Source organism: Spodoptera frugiperda, chromosome 5 (assembly GCF_023101765.2).
Source record: "Spodoptera frugiperda isolate SF20-4 chromosome 5, AGI-APGP_CSIRO_Sfru_2.0, whole genome shotgun sequence".
Lineage (NCBI taxonomy): Eukaryota > Metazoa > Arthropoda > Insecta > Lepidoptera > Noctuidae > Spodoptera > Spodoptera frugiperda.
In genome coordinates this window covers 10,216,660-10,239,139 of record NC_064216.1, presented here as the reverse complement: position 1 = coordinate 10,239,139, position 22,480 = coordinate 10,216,660, and the positions used below count along the sequence as shown (strand labels likewise).

The 22,480-nt window shown below is 38.7% G+C and overlaps 1 protein-coding gene across 1 annotated transcript in view; it reads left to right on the top strand.

The window, feature by feature from the left end:
• LOC118271910 (uncharacterized) overlaps window positions 1-18,718 on the top strand; it is a 341,312-nt gene extending 322,594 nt beyond the window's left edge. Inside the window, exons 4-9 of the mRNA XM_050693632.1 lie at window positions 12,666-13,044; window positions 14,482-14,654; window positions 14,753-15,333; window positions 15,454-16,981; window positions 17,054-17,165; window positions 17,294-18,718. Coding sequence (XP_050549589.1) covers window positions 12,666-13,044; window positions 14,482-14,654; window positions 14,753-15,333; window positions 15,454-16,981; window positions 17,054-17,165; window positions 17,294-17,420 — 2,900 coding nt within the window. The 3' untranslated portion in view covers window positions 17,421-18,718. The remainder of the gene's footprint in view (window positions 1-12,665; window positions 13,045-14,481; window positions 14,655-14,752; window positions 15,334-15,453; window positions 16,982-17,053; window positions 17,166-17,293) is intronic.
• The last annotated feature ends 3,762 nt before the right edge of the window (window positions 18,719-22,480 follow it).

Here is a 22,480-nt window from a genome sequence, read left to right as displayed (position 1 = left end):
TAAGTCGGGTTTGAAATTGTAATTTTAAATTACTTCTTTATGTCTGCAGGTATGGCTAGGTGTGGCAACATTTTTTATCCAATATTTAAGCACAGAATGTGCTATTATAAAAAAAAAACCACTTTTAGCACATACATAGTACCTACGTCACAAGTATTTATAGACAGACGAAAAGAAACATACCCTACTTTCACTATATATAAAAAGAAATCAAGTAAATCTAAAGTAACTATCTGATTTCAAGGAATATCTGGGAACAGAGTCAAAGAGGTATTACTTTAGGCAATATAAAATATTCAGGCGTGTTGTGCCGGCTGGAATATTTGCTCAGCCAGTCAGTACTCGGAGCCAGTCCCCGAAGCACGTCGCTGTACTCAAACACAAGTACTAGTACCAAGGTCGAATTTAAAACTCTACTCGCAATTAAGTTACGCGGCAAGTACACTCGCGCCAGTAACTCGACTCTCCCGGTGAACTCTCCTCATGAATATTTACGAGCCATTACTGCTACTGCTCAGTGTCAAGTTGACAATTTTTGTAAATAAACAGGCGCTCCCGTTACACAAGTTTCAAAGTAAATTCAACAAAAAGTGTTTTACAGTTATTCGTATTTCGACTAGAGAGAATATTTTGAAATTAGCTCGGTTAACCCGGAGGCGATGGATTATTAACTTTTAACTTAGTTTATACTTTCTGTGGTATTGTTGCGATAACTTTGGAATTGCGGCATAAATAATAAAAACTTATTTTTTCCGTGAAGAGTTGTATTTTGATCTTAACCCGTGAATTTTGGAGTTAATAATTGCGACGGAATTCTTCATCAGCCATGTAGCTTCTACAAAGCTCCTAATTTAATTAATTTGGATCAATCACGATGTCCTTAGTACGATACATCTAATATCTACCCCAACAATCTTAGAGCTCCAACAAAATGTACCCAAAGACGGAATCCTTTGAAAGTCCGGAACCGCAAACATCATCCATCTCAAATTGACCGCTGCGCCGGCTCCGCAACAAATGTATCGCAGGTCTTAAGCAAGTTAACATTGTTTCAAAGTATTTGGTTTGTGGACTCCGGACTGCCAATGCTATCAATTTACAACTACCCAGACAGGCAGACACTGCACAAATAGACACAAAAACATCCTGAAGACGACCCTGTCGCATTTCAATTGAAGATTCAAACATTTTACCCAACTACTAATATCAGCTTTATTTTATGTACCACAGGGTTCTTTTTCCAGTGGTAAGGTACCGTAATAATGTTGTCAAACGTACACTTGCGGTCAAACAAAACGGGTACCGACCAAATAAAAATAAATGTCGCTTCGTTAAAGCAAATTTACATTTTTCTCTGTAGCTTTTATTTCATTAATTTTCGTGTTGTGCTACTCTTTTACGGGACGTCGCGTCCGAAGCGAATAACTTGCAATATTTTATTTGAATACAATATTTGATGTTCTAAAATTACTTGATTGCTGCGTTTACTCTGCAACGTAGTGTTTACTTTGTAAAGTACGACAGAAATTGTGTACGTTACCTATTTTTGGATGCACAAACAGACTGAAATGTATTAGTAGTCAGTAACTTTTTTATATACCTATTGCAATAAAGGCAGTCAGTCAGCAGATTAATTTGTTTGTACACCTCGCTATACAAACAACAGCCCGCGACTTAATACCCAGATATTAGCGTTAACACGTCACTGAATGTTGTAGTTGCTCAATCAAGGCCGCGTACACATGCACTGTGTATAGTGCAGTGTTGTGCACTGCACAATCAGGTGGACACTCCGGCTAATTCCACATATTAGTTCTGTCGATTATTGTCTCGCAATTACGTGTTAACGAGCTGTCACAGGTCTATCGGCCGTTTACCGGTGTACACAGGATTATGTCCGCCAGTGTAATCGATCGGCGCGCATTACTGTATTACCATACTATTAATTGTGCACGGATTGCGATTAACTGACGTTTGGCGCCTTTGACGACTGCACGCCTCATGGCACGGGGAAATTGGATCACGTGTGACATACATACACTTTTATTAAGTCTTTCTGGTTATAATGTCTCCCTTAAATTTTTGTAAATTACTAATTTGGTATGATATCCTTACTTTGTACTTTCCTAAGACAATGTTGCACGAATGAACGAGACATTGAATAAAAACAAACGTTCACACCAATCATACATTTAACGGAAAAGGATCAAAGCGTAAACTAAATAACAAAGTAGTACGAGACACAAATATTAATTGACATTAGAGAAGTATATTCGTCGCCCCAACATCAAACGCACAAAGGGGTCACACAAGACCCCAACTACAAGTAATCCCACTGATCCGTCGCGGAACTAACTTCATTATCTAACAAAAGAGAGGAAATCGTTATCGGAACATGAGTTCTGTACGTCATAATGTGTGTCGATACGCTATTTACTGTAATGGGGTGAGCAGGAATACTGACAGATTGCTACAACTGTCACTGTGTAGTTGTTAAAATTTAATGGCGTGTAATAATTACTTTTTACGAATATTGATTTCGGAGTTAACGAGTGTATATTTTCAATTGAAGTTCTCCTCATAATTGTAAAGTGTATTGAATTAATATCTAAGACGATTTAACGTACAAAATACTATTTTGACGAATGTGACTGAAACATCAATAGTTTAGCATTAAATGACCAATCACTTCCATCTAGTTTATTTATCATTCATTCAAACACCAGAATACTCCCCATAGGTCACAAGGATTCTGAAGAAGTTTAATGTTAGTAGAAGCCGCAAGCAGAACACAGCCTCGGCCTCAGTGGTTCTCTAATAAACATTTCGCTAAAAAACGTGATTTCCCCACGGAGTGTGGCTCAGTCTGCCAGGCCTGCAGTCTAATAGTGCGGGTCCACTAATGAGTGCACGCTCACTTCCTATATTACAAACGGATCGTGGCAATGAGCCAAAAAATACCCTCCCCGTGCAATGATTAGCTTTTTTGGAAAAGAATTGGTTAAATCACCTTTCTTTTCTTTTGGAGCTTTGTTTTTAAGTGGTTTCTTTTATTTCAAAATAATGTTTTAGTGTGCCAACAATGATTTAAACATACTAAGCGAGGACACTAAATATCAACTTAGTATTTTTAAAAGCAAAATAACCCTTCATAATACAAAACATATTTGTGTCGTGGACCTACGTCTAACTTGTGATTAACAAAGACAGTACAAATTAATTTCCACCCGCTTATCCTCAGTGTAAAACAAATGAACACCCAATTAGCTCTGTCAGAATAAACAGCCAACTATTAAGGCATTACGTAAGTACCACTACTCCACCGAGTTCTCACGAAGATCTGGGACATAACAATTATATGGTAAAAGATCCTAAATCCGTGACTAATCAAAGAGGAGACAGCGAACGGGGCGAGAGTCATTATTATAATAGGATTAGAGGCATATCTGCGTAGTTTATCTTAGCCAAATAATATCGGAGCTGCAGGGATCCGATTACGGGATCGCTCGGATCGCTTATGGGTGCAGAGTTCCGAGGGAGCGATGCGGTATCAACGAAATGAATTCGGATATCGGATAGTAATAATGCTCAAATATTTGTCTTGGAAATGTAGCAGATGATCTTGTAGTGATTCCAAGAACCGAGTTATTGGATGAGGGGTATGCGATATTGTTCATGTATTGTTGTGAAGGCCTACCGAGGTAATTCGGTCAGTGGGTAGCCGAACTTGATAAGGTATCCTTTATTAGACATATGTATTTAAACCTTTTACATATCACAACAATGAGGGTTATTTTGCTATTTACGAGACTTATCGATACAAGATTTGATAACAATACTAACTTAACGCAAAAAAAGTCATATAGATCCAAGTATTTGCCTATCTGTCTTCCAGTTCACTCGCTCACTGGTTTGACTCGCTCAATATTTCTCAGCACAAGAACATGTAAACATGTCATTCAAATAAAAACATACAACATGAGTGCTGTGTGTATGTACGTATTGTGTGTTTCCGAGCTCCATGTTAGAGGATGTTGTTTATCAGAGGTTGGCTCGCTCCCAGCTCCCACCCTCCTGTAACACCTACATCATACAATTTAACAACGACGTTACTACACTTGCTTCAAAATCGAATTTGAATAAGTGAGGCCATGAAACACAATATATGTATGGCGTACCGACGTAGTGTACTTCTTGGCAGGGAATCAAGCTCTCCAACTGTGCTTTTGGGTGATTTTTTATCAGTATAATGCTCGTAGAGTGGAATGATATTATATCTGTCTTGTTGAGTTTTGTACAACACATTTGTTTTGATACATCTCAGACATATTTTTATATTTCAATCTGTATAGCTGAACAGATTACAGCAAACCCACGCAGAGCTAGAAATTATAGGTCATTCACCCTGTGGGCCTGTGACGCAAACATGAAATACAATGACGCAAGGAAGAAAATTCTCACCATTACGAGATCAAGAAAACAGCTAAAGAAGCAAATGGATCCGTCATCAATCAGCATTGTGAGCGAACAGACATCTCGGCGAGTCAAGGAGCACATTATCACATCAGCGGCACAACCCGTCCGCGGTACGTGGCACGTGGTACTGCGGTGCCGCATCATTATACAGAGTAGACACGCGATTGGTCGCATTGTGGCCGCAGATTGATTGATCACCGCTCTCTATTTGTTCATTACCAGCACCGATTGATCGATGGCTCGCTTTAAAGAATATACATCATTTTTGTCACAAGATATTCGCCGTAAAAAGGGTGTGAAAGCACCTTTAATGTATCATTTCACTTTGTGACAAATAGGGACAATGCTAACGTTAGATAATGTCGCCGACAAAATGGGTTTATTGTGAGGTGATACTGCGGGGTTTACAAGCAATAGGGAACGGGGTTTTACATGAATATGAAAAAACGGTGTTTAGGTTTAACAGGAACTTACGTGGGATTTTCTTATAGAGGTTTTAGATACTTGGAGAGGTACACACACTGTAAACATGTTACCAATACGTATCTTGCTCGTAATAAGCGTCTCTGTAATTGATGATAAATTTAAATTGTGGCACGGTATTGTTCCCTTTCACACACACGCTGTGACTATCTAATCGAATCTGTCTATAACGCAAACAGGCGTTTAATTAAAATAGCACAATAATTAATTATCCAAACATGAGCAACACTAAACAATACTCGCATCGAGTGGTATCGCTAATCGCGCCGATCTGTTTGATGTATCGTCCGCTCGCCAAACACGCGCGTTTTCATACCGCGCGGCTGCGAGCTACGCGCGGCGAGCTGGCGAGCTGCGGGCTGATTGTAATGTGTTTGTCAAACTCTTCATAAACATTCGAATTTATGATAATTGTTCGCAATAAATGTGTTGATTTAGTTTCATTTTGGTATTTAGTAAATCTAAAACTCTATTTTCTTGTTCTAGTCGGAAAATGTATGTTATTTAGAAGGGTTGTGTTTATTTTCCACAGCTTTGTTAATTGGTATGTAATATGTTTGTAGGATATCTTTCATATTTATCTGTTAGCTCTATAGCACACAGTAAGTAATTGCTTCAATTAGTATCGAGCAAATATTTGAACAGGGACCAAATTAAAATATTATATAAATCGAACAGGTACACCTTGTTGACACAAACAAGAATTATAAATTCAGATATAGAGTAAATAAAACCGGTGTCGGTGTCCGGCGCACGGCGCACGTCGCGCGGCGAGTAATTAATGAAAACAATCGGAACAGGCGACAATTAGTCACGTCGCGGCGTCGCCCGACCGCGCGACATCGCGCGACACCGCGACTGACGCGCGACAAATGATCCCACTTCTTAAGAAAATGCTCAGTTGACTTCTCACCGTGCTCAGATGTTGGGAGATGCTGCTACTGTAACTAATGATTTAACTTAACTCGAGGTAAGTTCAGGAAGAATGAGCGACATGTTTTTGCAGAGCGTGATACTATAATGTCGTTTGTGTATTTAGGTATAAGTCACAATAGATGATAATTATACGTCACATCATAGAATCTTTTGTCATTGAGATTTTTAAGTTGGTCTGTAATCTACTAATAGCCCGAAAATACTGTTTCAAATCCTAAAAGTCATCTACATACCTAAAGGTATCATTAGCAAAGATTTCATTTACATAATTAATAAAACTTTGTAACTCAATACTGTATCAAAAGGTCAAGCTGAGCCCAAAGCTGCCATCCTAAAAACAACATCCAAAAAATAAGTTCACAAACTAGTGAATTTTTCATGGCCGGGCCGGGCCGGTCCGGTCCGGGCGAGCGGCGGCCGGCCGCGGCCGTCTACCTGGTAACTAAACCGTTTCTTTGAGCGATTTAATTTAACTCCCGATCCACAATTACAGGGAGACAGTCCCTTTCGGAGTTCGGTGTCAAAGCAACGAAAACTCGAATTACATTCGCCAATTTCCGATTGAAAGGGTTACGGGCAACAACGTTATCGCAGATACATCGCGGGTTCAGCGAGGATGTTTTAGAGCGCCAGCATTTTAAAGAAGCAATGGATGGGTTGCTTAGGGATCTGACCGAAGATTACGGAGCGCGGGAGTGTATAGGACGTCGAGTCGAATTTATCAGGGCTGTCGCTCGGCAAAGCTAATGTATTCCCAAAGTTTGACAAAGCCGACTCACCGGGTAGTCTCCGAGGAAAAAGCGAGGGTGTTCCGTAATGGAAACAAGTTTGGAATTCGTCAATGGATTACTTCGGTGTCTCCGCGCGAGGTACACTTCACACTGATACAGCGCCGGTACTTTGTTCCCTAATTGTTTGTTCTAATTAACAAGGCTAATGGAGGTTGATTCTGAAGCAATTTTATGCTTTGTTTGTTCAAAATGCGTAATGAAAAGTTTTTTAATCAATTTTAAATGAATGGGTTGAGGAAACGTTACTTCGCTTTGATACGTAAATGTGTTTTATCGATGTGTTTGTGTATTCTGTTTGCATTAAGGATAATGCGCTTGATAAGCGTGATGAATGTCATCTGTATAATACATTTGCACTAAATGCATAAGTTAGCAAGGTGAGGTATTATATAATCTTATGAATATTTTACACATTACGAATACAAATAGTTATGTCATAATGTATTAGATAATGGAAAACTACAATATTTCACATTCTATTGAATATGTGTAAGTGTGAAAATATGTTTAGACAATAACAACAGATTTAGTACGCAAACAGTCTCTCTAACAACAATGTACAATTGTATCAATTTGATATTTGAGCAGAATATTAGTGGTCATTCCACAATGGCGACAACAATCGCACTTGCAGCACTGACACACGTGAGCCAATAAATCGGCCGATTACCGCGCGACTGACGATGACGTCACTGTTCAATTTGCCGCGTCATTGAGCGCAGCTTTGTTCTCCACTCGATGTGATGACGACACTTGTTCCACGTTTATCTTGCTGCTGGGAAAGGTCCAAACATTTCATTATATTCTGAATGCTTTTTGATGATTCTGTCGATCAACAGTTATTGAATGGTTGACTGAAACGAGGATTTTGTTGGTCCCTTTTTGACCTGTAATAAATTTAATCTAGAAGGGATCAGGATAGAAAAGTTTACCCTTACTATGTCACTGCTCCGGGGAGCGCTTCTAGTTTTAATTGATCAGTGTAACATCTACGGCGATCTAATACAAAGGTGGCAGGGTCTGCGATTCTCCGTACTTGGGACTAAACGGAGGATTTCCTAATTATTTGGCTGAATCGGTAAATAGATTAGTGGGGTCGTGACTCGAATACGTACACCCACACTCGCAAACCATACCCACACACACAAAAACATGAATTTGCTTTTAATTACAGAGCGAGCGTTGAACGTCAATGTTTAGTAATGTTTTGTACACAGTTGTATGGGATTGTACCAGCCATGATTTAAGTGTTTGCCTTTCAAATTAACTTACATCTGTAACGTTATAATTATGACTAACACGTTTGGAAATTGAATGAATTGCCGTTAATTCTGGCAAATGTATGAAACTGAATGTGTTTGTTAAGTAATACACGCTGTTTATGGCTGTTTGTCGCGGCTAAGCTGGATATTGCGCTGTTTATTCGCATTTGAAATATCAACATCAGTAACCATTGTTGCGACAACCACTCAAAACTTTAATAAACTAAAAACTTATTGGAAACTTAAGTAAACTGGAAACTAATTCAACTGTTTAATTGAAAAAACTCAGTCAATACAAAATTCATTTCTAAAATTAACCTCGGTTCGAAGTGCAAATAGATTTTTCTTTTATTGAACTGCGGGTAGCTTCGACTTCTCATTAAACCCTCAAACCTCAGGCATGTAATTAAAATTTGTATAAAAAGTAGAAGTAAAGCAATTGGAAGTGTTTGTGTGGGGTTAACTCCACTAGTGGGACTAGCAACTAGCTTCTAGTACTTGGGGCAAGTTCGATTAATTACCGAGTGCGGCCGCGAGCCGAGGCACATCGACGCCTTCCCCGAGTGCCTCCGAGGAGGGCTGCACAGAGGAGGGAATGTCAATTGAATTAAATATTTTACTCGACCGCTTGCCCAATAGAGATTTACTGAGAAAGCTAAGCTTTTACCGAAGTAATGTTCTAAATCTGTTAGCTTGTTTTAAAGTCGTTTACTTTAAGTACTGGCACAAAGTTGAAGTTATCGTGGTAAAATATTTATAACTGCAAAGGTTACAGAGTCATAATTACATTCATGAGGAAGATGGATGAATGTTAATAAATCAAAAAGTGTAGCAGATAGATTTTATTCTGGGATAAAACGAAGGCTATTTTTGCATCCGATATTTGATTGTTCCTGTGGGATAAATACCGACTAACACACCGACCTAACCAGCAGTTTGTAAACCCAAATTTATTTTAACGTAATTTTAAAACGAGTGAACACACTAATGAATTGCCTAACTTCCCACCAATATAATAAAGTTACACGAAAATAGTTCGCACGAACAAGTGAAGTTCCAGTTTGTGTTCGCGACTGAAGTCCATACATTACGTGTGTACGCTGGAGCTGCAGTATTTCATGTGTTTGCTGAACAAAGTTATTAGCCTCCGACGGTGACGCATTCAGGCGACGTATTACTTTACTTTTCAATATTCCACCAATATTCAATTTAACTTTATTTGAAACGAGTTGCAAAATTGAATAATTTCTTAAAGGGGGAATATTTTTGTGTGGGTTTGATGTTTGTATTCCGATCCTCTTAGAAAGTAATTCATATTGATTGACTGTCAGATCATTTCTTATATCTAACCAGACCTTTATAACTACAAGAAGAACAAACTAAAATAAATAATTCTTTGTATCTACATAAATTGTTTCGTAGACACAAAGTATAAATACTCGTTGTTCATCGGAGCGGTTCCAATAAGGCGTTTCATTTAATAAGGTGTTCTATATTCATCGTTTTAATATTCATTCGAGACTTGTCTCATTACGCACTATACCTAATGCGCTCTAACTAGGTGCGGCTGACAGATGCCAGTATGACGTTGACGTCTCTCTTTAGGGATGAACATTAGAAAAGTCTTTTTTTATCGCTATCGATACTCGCAGCATACATTTAATTCTCTTGAATTTTTTTATTAAACGTGTGTGTTATTTAGTTGTGCAGTCTAACTACGTGTATATACTGTCAACATAAATATTTTATGACTCCGAGCCCTGAGGTGTTTCAGAGTTACAGTTTTACAGAACCGTTCAGAAAACCAGGAATATTAGTTTGTAACTGTTAGATTAAGTACCACCACGCAGTTCAATGGCGCCGGAAATGTCTAGAAAAATGCCTACTACATATTTCTGCTCAGATAATGTCACTGTGGTTTGGGCAGAGGTTTGCCACGTTTACAGTGGATTTACCCACATAATTAAAGGTTTTTTAAGAATGATAATTGAACGACGCACGATTTTCGTTTTTTATATCTAAAAAAACATTTACTACCTATCCATCGTAGCCGTACATCCCATCACTAAACACGACTATGGCTTTACGTTATACGCATAACACTTTACTTTATTTTTCATTTCATTAGATTTTAATTGAATACTAGAACATTCCGGTTGGTTTTAATTTAATTAACTACGCATCCGAATGATTTAACATAATACGAATGTGATACAGCTAAAATATTAAGGCATAATTTTTAAATCGCAGCAACTTTCAAGAGTGATACGAAACGTTACTGAATCTGTCAGCCGCACCTTGTTAGAGCGCATTAGGCACTACATGATATCTCAAATGTCAGACGAACGTTTATTTAATAGCTGTCTTGTATAAATGGTTCATATTTTTACAATGTTTACGAGGACGCGAAGGGTCGTGCTATACGGAATGTCGTTAATATGTTGTTACGATAAGCAGTTTCGGAATTGCCTCGTGTGAGTCGTGAACGATCGAGTGAGAGTTTTGCTAGTATCGACTTTTTGTGCTTTAAACGCTAAATTTAATGTAGGATACAAAATATGTAGACATTTTGGGTAAACGATTTTTCGCTGAAGTTGGATTTTCCAGTTGAGAGCGTGATGGCTCGATGTAGACACGTAGAATTATCACTAAGCTCAGTGACTTTATTGCTGACGATAATGACAAAATAGTTGAGCCAATAAATACATAGATGTTACACACTAGTACCAATGCCAATAGATTACATAATCACAAATATAAGTAAGACGTCTAGTGCGCAAACAATGTAACGACGTGATACCTCCCATGACATACAGCCAGTAGGTACAATATGTTAGTGGGGGGTCGTACATCACAGAGCCCATGGATTTATGGCGCACACTCACCGTAATGTGACTGAGTACGTCTCACTGATGGTGATGCTGTATTATTATGTAAGATTGGCAAATAAGTTGCTCTGTGACGGGTATCATACTTTTATTGATGTTCATTCGTTTTGTGACGTCATGAGATTTGTGTGTGTTTATTGCGCGAAAGTAGTGAAAGATAGAAAGAATGAGTGCTAAATTCAAGTTTTGCGTTCGATGTTAAGTTAGGTTTTTACTTTTTTGTCGTAGCTGAGGATATGAGTTATGTAACTACTTGAATTTGAAATAAATATGGAGAATTAAAGTAGATAAGTTTTCTGATAAAAATGATTAAACATTTGAAAATATAGGAATATTACGGCGCAGTTTTTATTCGGAAAAGTCGAAATGCATTCGCAATTATAAATTGACGGAAGTTTTTATAGCTGAGCATAACATGGCGTTATTGGCCACATAACGTTTTTACTGTCCCATGGTTGTGCGGGCTCATATTAATGGCAGACGTCTGCCGACCTCATTTTTATCTTTTAATGCTTGAGGAGATATGTCGTGTATATTTTTACTGTGACTTGAAAAATCATTGTTTTGCTTTATTTATTTGTCGCACCCACATTAAAACTAATAATAAAGTTAGTCAGCATTGTAGAAGCAAATCTGCTTACCTCCTCAAGATAGATTAAATTATACAAGTTATAGAGAAGTTCCACTTTGTCACAAAAATATTATATAGTATAGAATATTACATAACAATCAATATAGATTGTAAAAAAACGCAAGGATTCACTTTTGCTCCCATTTTGTAGTGTTTGCCACATAGCTCACATTATCTAACCCGCCCCTTATTTATGACTGCATAAATCTCGCGTAAACCACATTCTGTGTATTTTGCAAAAACTGACACTAATACACACGCACCAGCACATCAAGATATCCTGATCTGTCACACTCCTACAATCCACTTTCGACTTTATATCAAAATGATAAAGTTGAAAATTATTTCTGATGTGACGATACATAGTGTCGATACAAAAATTTACTGACGCCAAGGATTTGTAAGAGGAGTATCTTGTTTCTCGCTAGTTTACGACCTTGTAGGCTTTTGGTAATCATAATGTTATATAAAAACTGTACATAAGTGAAGTATTTGTGGTTAGATCTACAGAGGATCCATGTAAATAGTGATCTACTCACTCCTATGAGAGTAAAGTTGAGTAAAACTTACTGTTTGTTTTCTAACAACTACAGATAAATATTAGTTGTTGGTTTTATTAGTGTTAACCGCTTGTACTGAGCAACGGTTTTAGATTTAGCTTCAGCTTGAGACTATGTTTAACTCTGATCCGGAGCTGTCTGACACTCCCTCTCGTCTCGCCCAAGGCCCATGAGAAATCATTGGATGATTTTCGCCCTCAAAAAATGAACACATTTTTTCCTGTAAAGTAACGTAAAAATATCAAACCCCTCGCCCAGACATGATGCAATATAAAACAACATAAAATGAACTATCTTTATAACTGGAAGTAAATCTGTGCTTAACAAGATCACTTCTGAATGAGTCTTTAATGAAATGATGATCTGTATAAAGTTTAGGGTCCGCAACCGAAGCGGTTGTGTTCCGCATCAACTTTACTCCGGCTAATAAAAGTGTTTGTTCGTCTCGCTTACTGATATCATGACTGGCGAGTTAGCGTACGATGTCAAACTTAATGTATCGTACGGTGACGGTTTATTGTCGTTAATTAAAAAGGTTTAAACTTAGATTCCATTTTTAAGAGATAATCATTTTGTGTCTTCTCCTTCGAAAACAGTTATAACTATGTACTAAGTCTCTTTTGTCCTCTTTGTTTCAGATTGCCTCCACCTCCAACTGTACAGAGACCCGAAGGACCGATACAAGAAAGGTCAGACCAAGGCGTCCCTCTCCCTCCAACACTTCCTCGGCTTCGAGTCTGGCTTCACGCTGGACAAGGAGTCCAACACCATCGCCATCATCTGCCAAGACGTCACAGTCGTACTGGCCTTCGAGACCAGGGAGAGGCTAATAGCCTGGCAAGTCAAGGTCGGGGGCCAACTGGGCTCCTCTAAACAATTTCTGGTGATGATTGGAGGAGGAGGATCCAAGAAGCTTCCAGCTGGTCCTGCCAGGATGCATATTCAGGGAAGGAGATTCGCGCTGACTAGCGGAGTCCCACCACGTCTACTAGGCCTTTGGGAGTTGGCACATTTGAGGTGAGTTAGAAGTCTAGTCATACATCCTAAGTACTAGGTTCCATACATAATAATTCGACCTCACTGCAAAACCAATTATAGAGCGAGACTTCATCACGTATGGTGCTCAAAGTTAGCTAGATTATCTTGCTCCAACTTCTGAAACGCTTTGACCCAGATTTGGAAACTTATGACACGTAAAATGAATTTCGTCAAGTTTCATGAATTCATGGTTGGATGTTCTAATGTGATCTCAAGTTCTATTCGAGTGATATTCGAAAACAATAGAGCCATACGAAGAATCCATAAATGCAGTTAACCCGAATAAAATAAAGTAATAAAGTGAACAGTAAAACAACGGAAGATATAAACGTGACAATAAAACAGCTTTATGTCACGCCTGCTCGACGTCCTGGCGAGACAGGCGGCGCTGGCCGATGCTAATACTATTTAACACCCTTGAACTCGAGTGAAACCATGATTTTTGATAGTTATCACTTATGACACTTGTGTATCAGTATTCCACAAATTAAACCGTAGATAGTCATCATATTCCCTCTTCTGAGACGGTAGACATGAAGTCGCGTGATGACTTTATGCGCTTGGTCTCGCGGACGACGAGGAGCGCTAATGGCCGCCACTTCCGGTCGCCATGTTGTGGAGTGATGCGCGAAGTACGACCACCATCGCGCGGAAATACGCTCGTTGGGAAACGTTTTTAGAAGGAAATGATGTATCAAGTGAATGCTTACAAAATTTTTGTAATATTATTTCAGGAAAATGACCCAAGAGTACGTCGTACGTCTGTTATAAATGTTTTTCTGTTTTTCACTTCTAATAAAACTGAATACTAGGTAGAATATTAGACACCATACTTAATGCTAGGACAGTTTCAGATTTAAAAAAATATAATATCTATGTAAAATACCCCTCACTAAGCAGATATGAAATGTCTCCAGTATGGAAACCAATTTATTATCTAAATGTCCATTGAGTTTCCAGCAGAGACAGTATGTTAGTCCACAAATGCACATGAGTTGCTTAACTGCACTTTGTGCCACACTGCTCCCGCGACTAAATCTGCACTTTGTCCAAGCTAGAAAGAGACCACAAGCCTCCTTAGTACAGGTTAGAGAGAGACATACGTCATAAAGCTCTCGACAATTCATGCCAAAGTTGCCGAAAGTAGATAATATTTTCAGAATTTTGTGAAATGTGTGGCAGCTCTTTATAAACTACTAGATCACAGACGGCTAATTTCATTTTCATGAGATTAATGTCAAAAGTTTGGAATTATACTAAATGCATTACATGACAGCTGAACAAACTTTCTATAAAAAATTAAGAGATGTGATAAAGAGACTAATTTAAATAATTAACTTAAACATGTAAAGTTATATACGCAAACGTAAAAGTTTTGTATACGATTTAGCACTAACATGTTTCTATTGTATACAGGCGCTACGGCGTGGTGGAAGGCAGATTCTGCTTCGAAGGCGGCTCCCACTGCGGGAAGGGTGAAGGCTTGCACATGTTGATTACGGATCAAGCACAAGACATTACTGATGCCTTCGACATGGCTGCACAAAACACACTGCAACGAACTCCCGCTGCTTCGAGAAAAAGTACAGGTAAAGAACACAATACATAAACAATACGTCATTGCGCAAAACATACAAATTGAATAATAAGGAAAATTGCATATAATTAACCGTGTATTTTTTTACAGGAAATAAAACAAGGCCCAGTACGAGAATGTCAGATTTTAATTCAGCAGACCAATCGATCCCAGACACGGCCAGTGCTTTATACGAAGAAAACTTTTTTGGAGAAGATTGTGGAGTGTCACCATTCTGGCCATCGGATGAAAGGCGACTGTACGATGATGATGTAGAAATAGGAGCGAGGCCACCCTGGACTGGCGCCGACCACATCACCTTAGAACGTTGTAACAATTGCCTCACTAAACTTGGGGCAATATCCCGTTCATCAACAGTAGCACTTACTCCAGGAAATACTTTTAACCCAGCTTGGACTATGGAAGCGGTTCCAGAGAGTAGCTCGGACAATTCATCAAACAGCACAGAGTATTTAACTCCTAGGGCAATCAAAAAGAGCTTAGAAGCATGTCAATGTAAAGACAAACCTCCAGAGAGACCGCCTAAGCCTGCTCGTCTGGATCTAAAGAAACCTCCAGCGCCACTCCCAGCCCAGGCTTGCTCCTGCGCCCACAGTGATAGCCATCAAATTAATAACCCTAAAGTAGGACCTTACGAAAATTATGATGTTCCTAAAACTATACACACAGAAGTAAGTATTTATTAGTGTAAGTAGATTTGTTTATATTTATTATTAAACCAACATACGTAATTGCATTCTAAATCCTTTATTTATTACTAATTTACATGATTAAACAAGCTGTTTTTGCAGATTGCCCCATCAGAACATTATGACACACCTAAAAGAATAAAACAAGCAATAGCAGACGATCTATTTAAAGTAACCAACAGCTCAGCCCCGGGATCCTTAGTATTAAAGAAGAATTGTGGATGTATACTAAAATTTGCTTCGAAAAAGAAACCAGTTATTGTAGAATGTGATGAAGCGATCCAACCAGTAGAATGTCCTTGCCAAAAAGTTACAAACTGGGCCAACAACTTAATTAGTCTTCCTTACTGTAAAAGAACGACCGGTGAACACGTTAACACTGAAGTGCTAACACACCAGAAGTCAGAAGAAATGGCTCTGTACGCAACAATAGATGTTTCTAGGAAAACTAACAGACAGAGTGCAGCAAGTAATGACAAAGAGAACACTAATGAATTAAACGAGGCGCCATTTACTAATTATCAAAACATTGAACCAAAGGAAGAAGAAAAATATGAAGGACCCTACGCAAACTATGAGAATTTGGAATTCGCTTTATCTTTGGAATATTATGAAAATGCTAAAGATTTACTTAAGAAAGCAGGTGTTACTCAGAACGAGCTCGATGCCCTTAGCGCAAACATAGATCTTGCTGTAAATTCAATACCAAAGAAATCGAAACTTTGCACTAAATGTGGCCACTCACAGTCTGCTATCAATAAACAAGATGCTAAGAAAAATAGAAACGACGAATACTTACTCATGGAACCAGCCAATGAACCGAAACATGAATATTGCAGTAAAACATTAGGGCCTAACCCGGGGTACACGCCAATGTCTCCCAATCCAAATTGGTCTCAGAGCTTAAAGCATCCTCTGCACAAACATAGAGTAGAAATAGAAAAATCACTCAGTATCCCCACACTAACTGGTAATGAAGGCAGGATGTCTATATTTGGGGCATCTAATGGCAGCAAAGATGCTATACAGAAACGATCAAGTTCTGTAGACTCTGCCAGGCTTCTTGAAGACTTGAAAGAGTTTGACAGCAGCATAGGAAGCCATGCAACCTCGTCTTCTTTAGAAACACTGAGGAACCTCGCGATAGAGAATAGAAGAACTTCTTCACCATGTGATAACGACGCAGAATGTTATGATTGCTGCAAGTCGTCAGGATCTGAGAACAAGACATCTGAAGAGAGTTCTTGTAAAGAAATTCCACATTTGAGAAATAAACTAATGGACAATGCACAAATCAAAAGATCGTCGAGCGTGCCCTGCAAGTCAGGTGGCAACAGAGACTCTTCTAGTTCAAATGACTCGGGAGTGTCAAGTTGTTCTATGAAGCATGGACCAGACTTCAATGAATTTGAAATGCCATTGACTTCTGGGCATTCTCGGTACCACTACATGGTACATAAGAGGATGAGAGGGAATATGAGTGGATGTGTACACTCCTCACTACCGAGGAAGTCTAAATCATCGGATCCTCTGAGAGACATGTCGATGCAGTTACATAAGGCAGCTGTACCGGCCAAGTCTTCGTCTGCTGAGGCAGAAGTTCCAGTATTACCGCCGAAACAATTTAAAGGTACATTTTACTACATTAGTGCCATAAGCTATGGTGTCACGTTCGATTCTCTAACACAAACATTGTTTGCAGGTGTAATGGACACGCACAGCACGTCTAGTGGTACGTCGGACATGTCCGACTACATCGAAACCCTTTCTATGACGTCATCGCACTCATCCTCCGACACTCCCATGGGAATGAGGTAAGTTTCAAGATTTTTTTCACCATTTCTTAACCTCAAAAAGCAAAGTTTATATTTAAAAACAACATACCTATAGCATAATTTAGGAAATATTGTCAATGTACTAAGTTTATTCCTTTCCATCGCAGATTGAGCCGGCAGCCGACGAACACGCTGCGGCCGCGGTCCGGCAAGGAGTACCACAACATCGACCCCATCCTCACCTCCATGTACAAGAACGGGAAGGACCTCGCCAACTACACCAACATACCTTAAACAACAACACCCTGGAAGTCTTATACCCACGTTTACATTGTTTACTCAGGTTCCGTTCCACTAGCTGTTTCAGGTTACATGCCAGAGACATAACAAATAATAAAAATGTCAAATAAGATTTCTTTTCTGCGTTTTCAAGGGAAATATGTTATTAAAGTACAAGGAATGCTTGAATATTATGATATGATATCATTATAACACTGAAACGGCTAGTGTGATTCAACCTTTATTAGTCCTATTTGTTTTTATTCACCATTATAGCATACTTTTTAATAATATTTAGCCATTTGTTACCTTATTTAGTGATATTTTACATAACAGTGCTCAAGTTATACCTTTCTGTTATCCCTAATTATTATTTATCTACGCATAAAAGACTGAATGTTTAAATTATCACTTATGTTATTTAAAAATCGAAATCTAATCTAGTCAACATCCAAAAATGTAATATTAAATGTAAAATAGTCGTTTACATTTAGCGGAAAAATGTAAAGCTGTAAAAATTTTGGATAATTTTTATTAAACAACGATTACTTTTTAAACAATTTATAGTCACTAGTTTATAACGCGCATTTTATACGAAGTTTTACGGTGAATACACTTTGTTTGTATTGTGTACTGTCAAACACACATATCATAGTCAGGAAAACAAACACGAACGATATGATTGTTGTAAATAATGAAAAGACCAGTTAACAGAAGTTGCTACGCGCTACGCCGTTCACTTGCTACGACTGCGTAGCGCGCTCCGAACCTCCCGTAGCGCATCAGCTACGAACATGGACCGCGTAGCATTTGACGGTCGCAATACAAAGAAACGATGAACGTTGTACATTTTGATATAGTCCTACTAATACATTCGTTGCAGCAATAAGTATAAAGTTCCCAGAGAGTAGTGTTACGGTTAAGTTGTGACTTGTTCTAATGTAAGGGTCGAGTAAACTGTCTGGGCATCAAATGAGCTTTTTATGTACGCTTGCTATGTGATTGGACTAACAGTTTAAATATTATTCAACGTAGTATGGGACATGATAATTATCGAAAGTTAAAAAAAATGTTGTAAAATAATATTTATTACGATTAATATATAATGAAGAAATGTATCTAATCACATAACAAGCTCTCGGCATGGGACTCTGCGTGCAATATCACGGGATGGCGTGTTTACGATATTATATCTATATATATATTTGTAGTATTTTCGCTAGCTCATATACTACCCACGTACCAGGCTGTATATCATCCTCGATCTACATGTATACCTTATACATATGAATAAACATTATAGTAATTTGTAATACACTGACTTTTATTGTACGAGTACTGCATCCTCTATTTCATTGGTTCTTGGCTTTGTTTTATACAAGTCAATATTTCCTCAGGGACAATTTTCAGTCAAATGAAGTAAGTATACAACATGGTAAACAGAACAACCCAACGCCAATAGAAGGTCATAAGATAACACACCAATATCAATAGTAAACTGCAGCCGCATATAAGTTTATCTTAAACAAAGGTTACTGAACCTATACCTAATACCTTAAAAGAATCAGGTCTATAAAGTTCACATACTGCTAACGCTAGGAGCTAGTCGTTTAAATTGATCCACATCTATTTACTGTCCACTGCACTCAAATTGGCTGAAACTCAATTCATCACAAATTGCGACTTTGATTCCTTGCCAAAGGTCTTGTGCAGTTTTATTGTTACCTGGTGTATAAGGCGAGTTGCAGACGACCGACAACCGTTTACGTATGCTACGTATGTAGGACGCATACATTAGCAGGATGCACGTTGCACATGACGTCGCGATCTGATGCCGCATTGCCTCGAGTCGAGTGTGTGGAGATGGCCTGTTAGCAAGCTGACGGATGTTTTGTGTTACGTTTTGTTTTCTTTATCCGCGCCGGTGCCGCGGTGTGGTTTTATTTTTATTTTTAGGTGAGTTTCGGCTAGTTGTGAGAGATATGTAAGAATGCTATGGACATTACTTCTTTATACGATCAAGTATTAGTTGGTCAAGTAACTGTTATAAGATTGCAATTTCCACGTAGTGAAAACTTATTACTTTAACCATAACTCAGTAGCTGATAAATAACCAAACTCTCAGTAGAATCGAACCCCATAAAACACCCTCCGTGGAAGTAATGTAATATGACAATAATTCCATCAAATTCCATAAAAATGTGACAAATTGCTACTATCCAAAGTTACCAGAGACAAGAATTCCATAAAAAACAATATCAAATTCCACCAATAAGAGGTCGGGTAACATCGTTTCCGGACGAAATGAACTCTCTCTGCGGGTAGTTGAAAAATTTTTCGTCAAAAAAGCGGTTATAAATTGCGCGCGAACTTTTGCCGGGAACATTTTTGGACGTATTATTTTTTTTAATAATTTCCTGAGCGCGTCGTATTTGCATAGCATTAACATTACAATACAGCGCGTTATTGTGCTCGGCCGCGCCGCGCGCCTCTTAAACAATGCGCCGCTCCCGCAAACAAAACCAGATGATAAATATGTTATTTTTGCATTCTCAAGTGTTTGTTTTCGCGAACACTAGTTAAAACTTTTAGTTTACTCAGCCAGTAATTTGCATCACATAATTACGTAAACCTCTCCTGCATAGAGATGTTTCCTACAAAGATCTGCAGTAGCCCCTCCCCTCCGTCCCCCCTCGGCCTACATATTTCACATAGTTGCAGGTACTCAGTACGGAAGTCACGAGATCCGTTTCCGAGGCAGTAGAATGTAAAATTTTACCTGAAGTAACCACTGAAAGGTCTTAGTATTTTCATAAAGTAGATCTTACCGTCGTGGGATTCTTTGAGTAAAATGTTTTACTGAACCGTTACCGACTGGAAGACTAGGTATTTCATTAGAGAAACAAATTGTAAATGCCATCGTCACCCGGTCTCATCTCTTCAATGTGAGTAGCACGGCGGCGGCGGCGGCAGCGCGGCGTGCTCTACAGAAATAATGAGATTTATCTCCGCCCCAGCATGTATACAACGTGTTTCGGTTATAATTTGCTCGTAAACGACGTGTAGGCTATATGACCCCATTTAAGCACCATAACGATAATGTGGGGGGGGGGTTATGCTTCTCACATAATTATACAAGCGTGCTTTATTACCTGTAATCGTAACGTTGCGGGTTTATAGCGTCAACTCATCGGCAGTTAAACTCCAATAAATTATAACTCCTCGTAAAATGTCCTGCAAGTGTATGCTCCAATGACTTTTATTTGTATGTTAATTTTACCTAACGTGCCTATTAATGCCCATTGAAAATGTGTTATTATAAATTAATAGGATGTTGTTAAGCATCCCTTAGGTAGCGTAATTAAAACAATGTTTTGATGCAACAATGCTTAGGCGAAGAATTCTAATGCGATTTATGTAGTCCATTCTTCCATGTACGAGTGTATTACTTTAAAGTCAGGAATTAAGAAATAATGAGCAACAGTATTAGTGGCTGCTGAATGGAGTAATGTTCTGTGACATCGAGTTAAAACTGTGGACCCAAGAGTAACTTACGCATGAAGGAAATGCAACCACGCTTATTAAATATCCTGGATTCAGACGAAATGTTGACTCCAAACAAACAAACGAACGGATCTCAAAAACAATTACAATTACATAATAGGAGTGTAAAACAAACGGCTGCCGATGTAATATTTACTCAAAACATGAACCAGTGCAAACAAAACGAAAGTAAATGAAATTAGGTGCGGGCAAACACGGGCCGGGAGCGATGCGAGCACGGGAGAGGCGGGCACAGGCTGGGCACGGGCTGGCATAGGGCACGTGGACACAATACATACTGGGTACTGGGTTTACAGGTGACACACTTTACATTAAACCACAGTAACGCACTTGTCGCGGGCGTCAATGAACCTGATGGGCGTTATCAGGTGATAAGTCTGCTCGTTTGCCTCCTGATCCCTTAAAAATCCCTTTTAGAGTCTAGTACTGCGTTAGGCTAGATTAATTTAAAACCATTCGTCTGTCTACAAGGCTCAGTTTAGTCGATCGTTAAGGCAAACGATATTTGTGTTAAAGTCGATCCAGTCTATCTCCAAGATTTGCTTTTCTAAAAGAAATGTAACAAAATGGAGTGACATACCTATGTAGTGAGTATTACTTTGCAAGTCTATCACAGTATTGCTGGTTTTATATCCAATAGTACTTAGGTAAGAGTTGAATTTCAAGTTCAGTTTTCGCTTACCATGCTCATTACTTAGTACAGGATTTTATTTCAAAATAACTGAATAAAATTAATAATTAATCGTACTATTGTCTCACCTCACTAAGCGTATTATAATATTAAACAATGGAAGTAAGTAAAATACCCTTTAGAATTGTGTTAAGAAACAATTGTCAGATACCAACTACATCGCCCAAACAGCTCACTACGCATACAGTATAATTCCCATCACAGGTAGAGGATCCAGCTCAAAGGTTGTAGGACAAACACGACCTAGTTTGGCCAAGGACGGAACAAACCTAGCACTATTACACGTGTTTGTTTTATACCCGAACACACACAACATGCATTCCGAGACCTACATACCTACAAGTAACTATACACAAAGTAACAGTATAGCTAGGGAATCAGAATGAAATTATACAATGATGGATTAACATCTAGAATAAGACGTATGCTTAATTTTCTTTGGTAACAATCATATACATATAACCACAGGCTGAAGCTATGCAGATAGAAACTATATTAAACTTTGAACCTAATAGTCCCATTCTAATATCCACTTAATTCCAAGATTCTCTGTAGTAGCAAGGCGTACGTTCCCCATCAGGTGAATGTCCACTAGGTAAGTGATTACCGCAAGTAGTGGTGGGAGTGAACACGGTTCATCAGTGGGATCCCGGCCGAGCACGGGAAAGGCGGACCAGACTAATTTGTGCAGCGACGCAGCCGAGTTTACACGGTGTTCCATTCGAGGACATTCGCTCACACAGGAGCCACCGTCGTTCACATAATTGTTACTCTCTACTTTATTACCTGCTAGGACAGATTTTTGTGTGCTCTCAGCTCT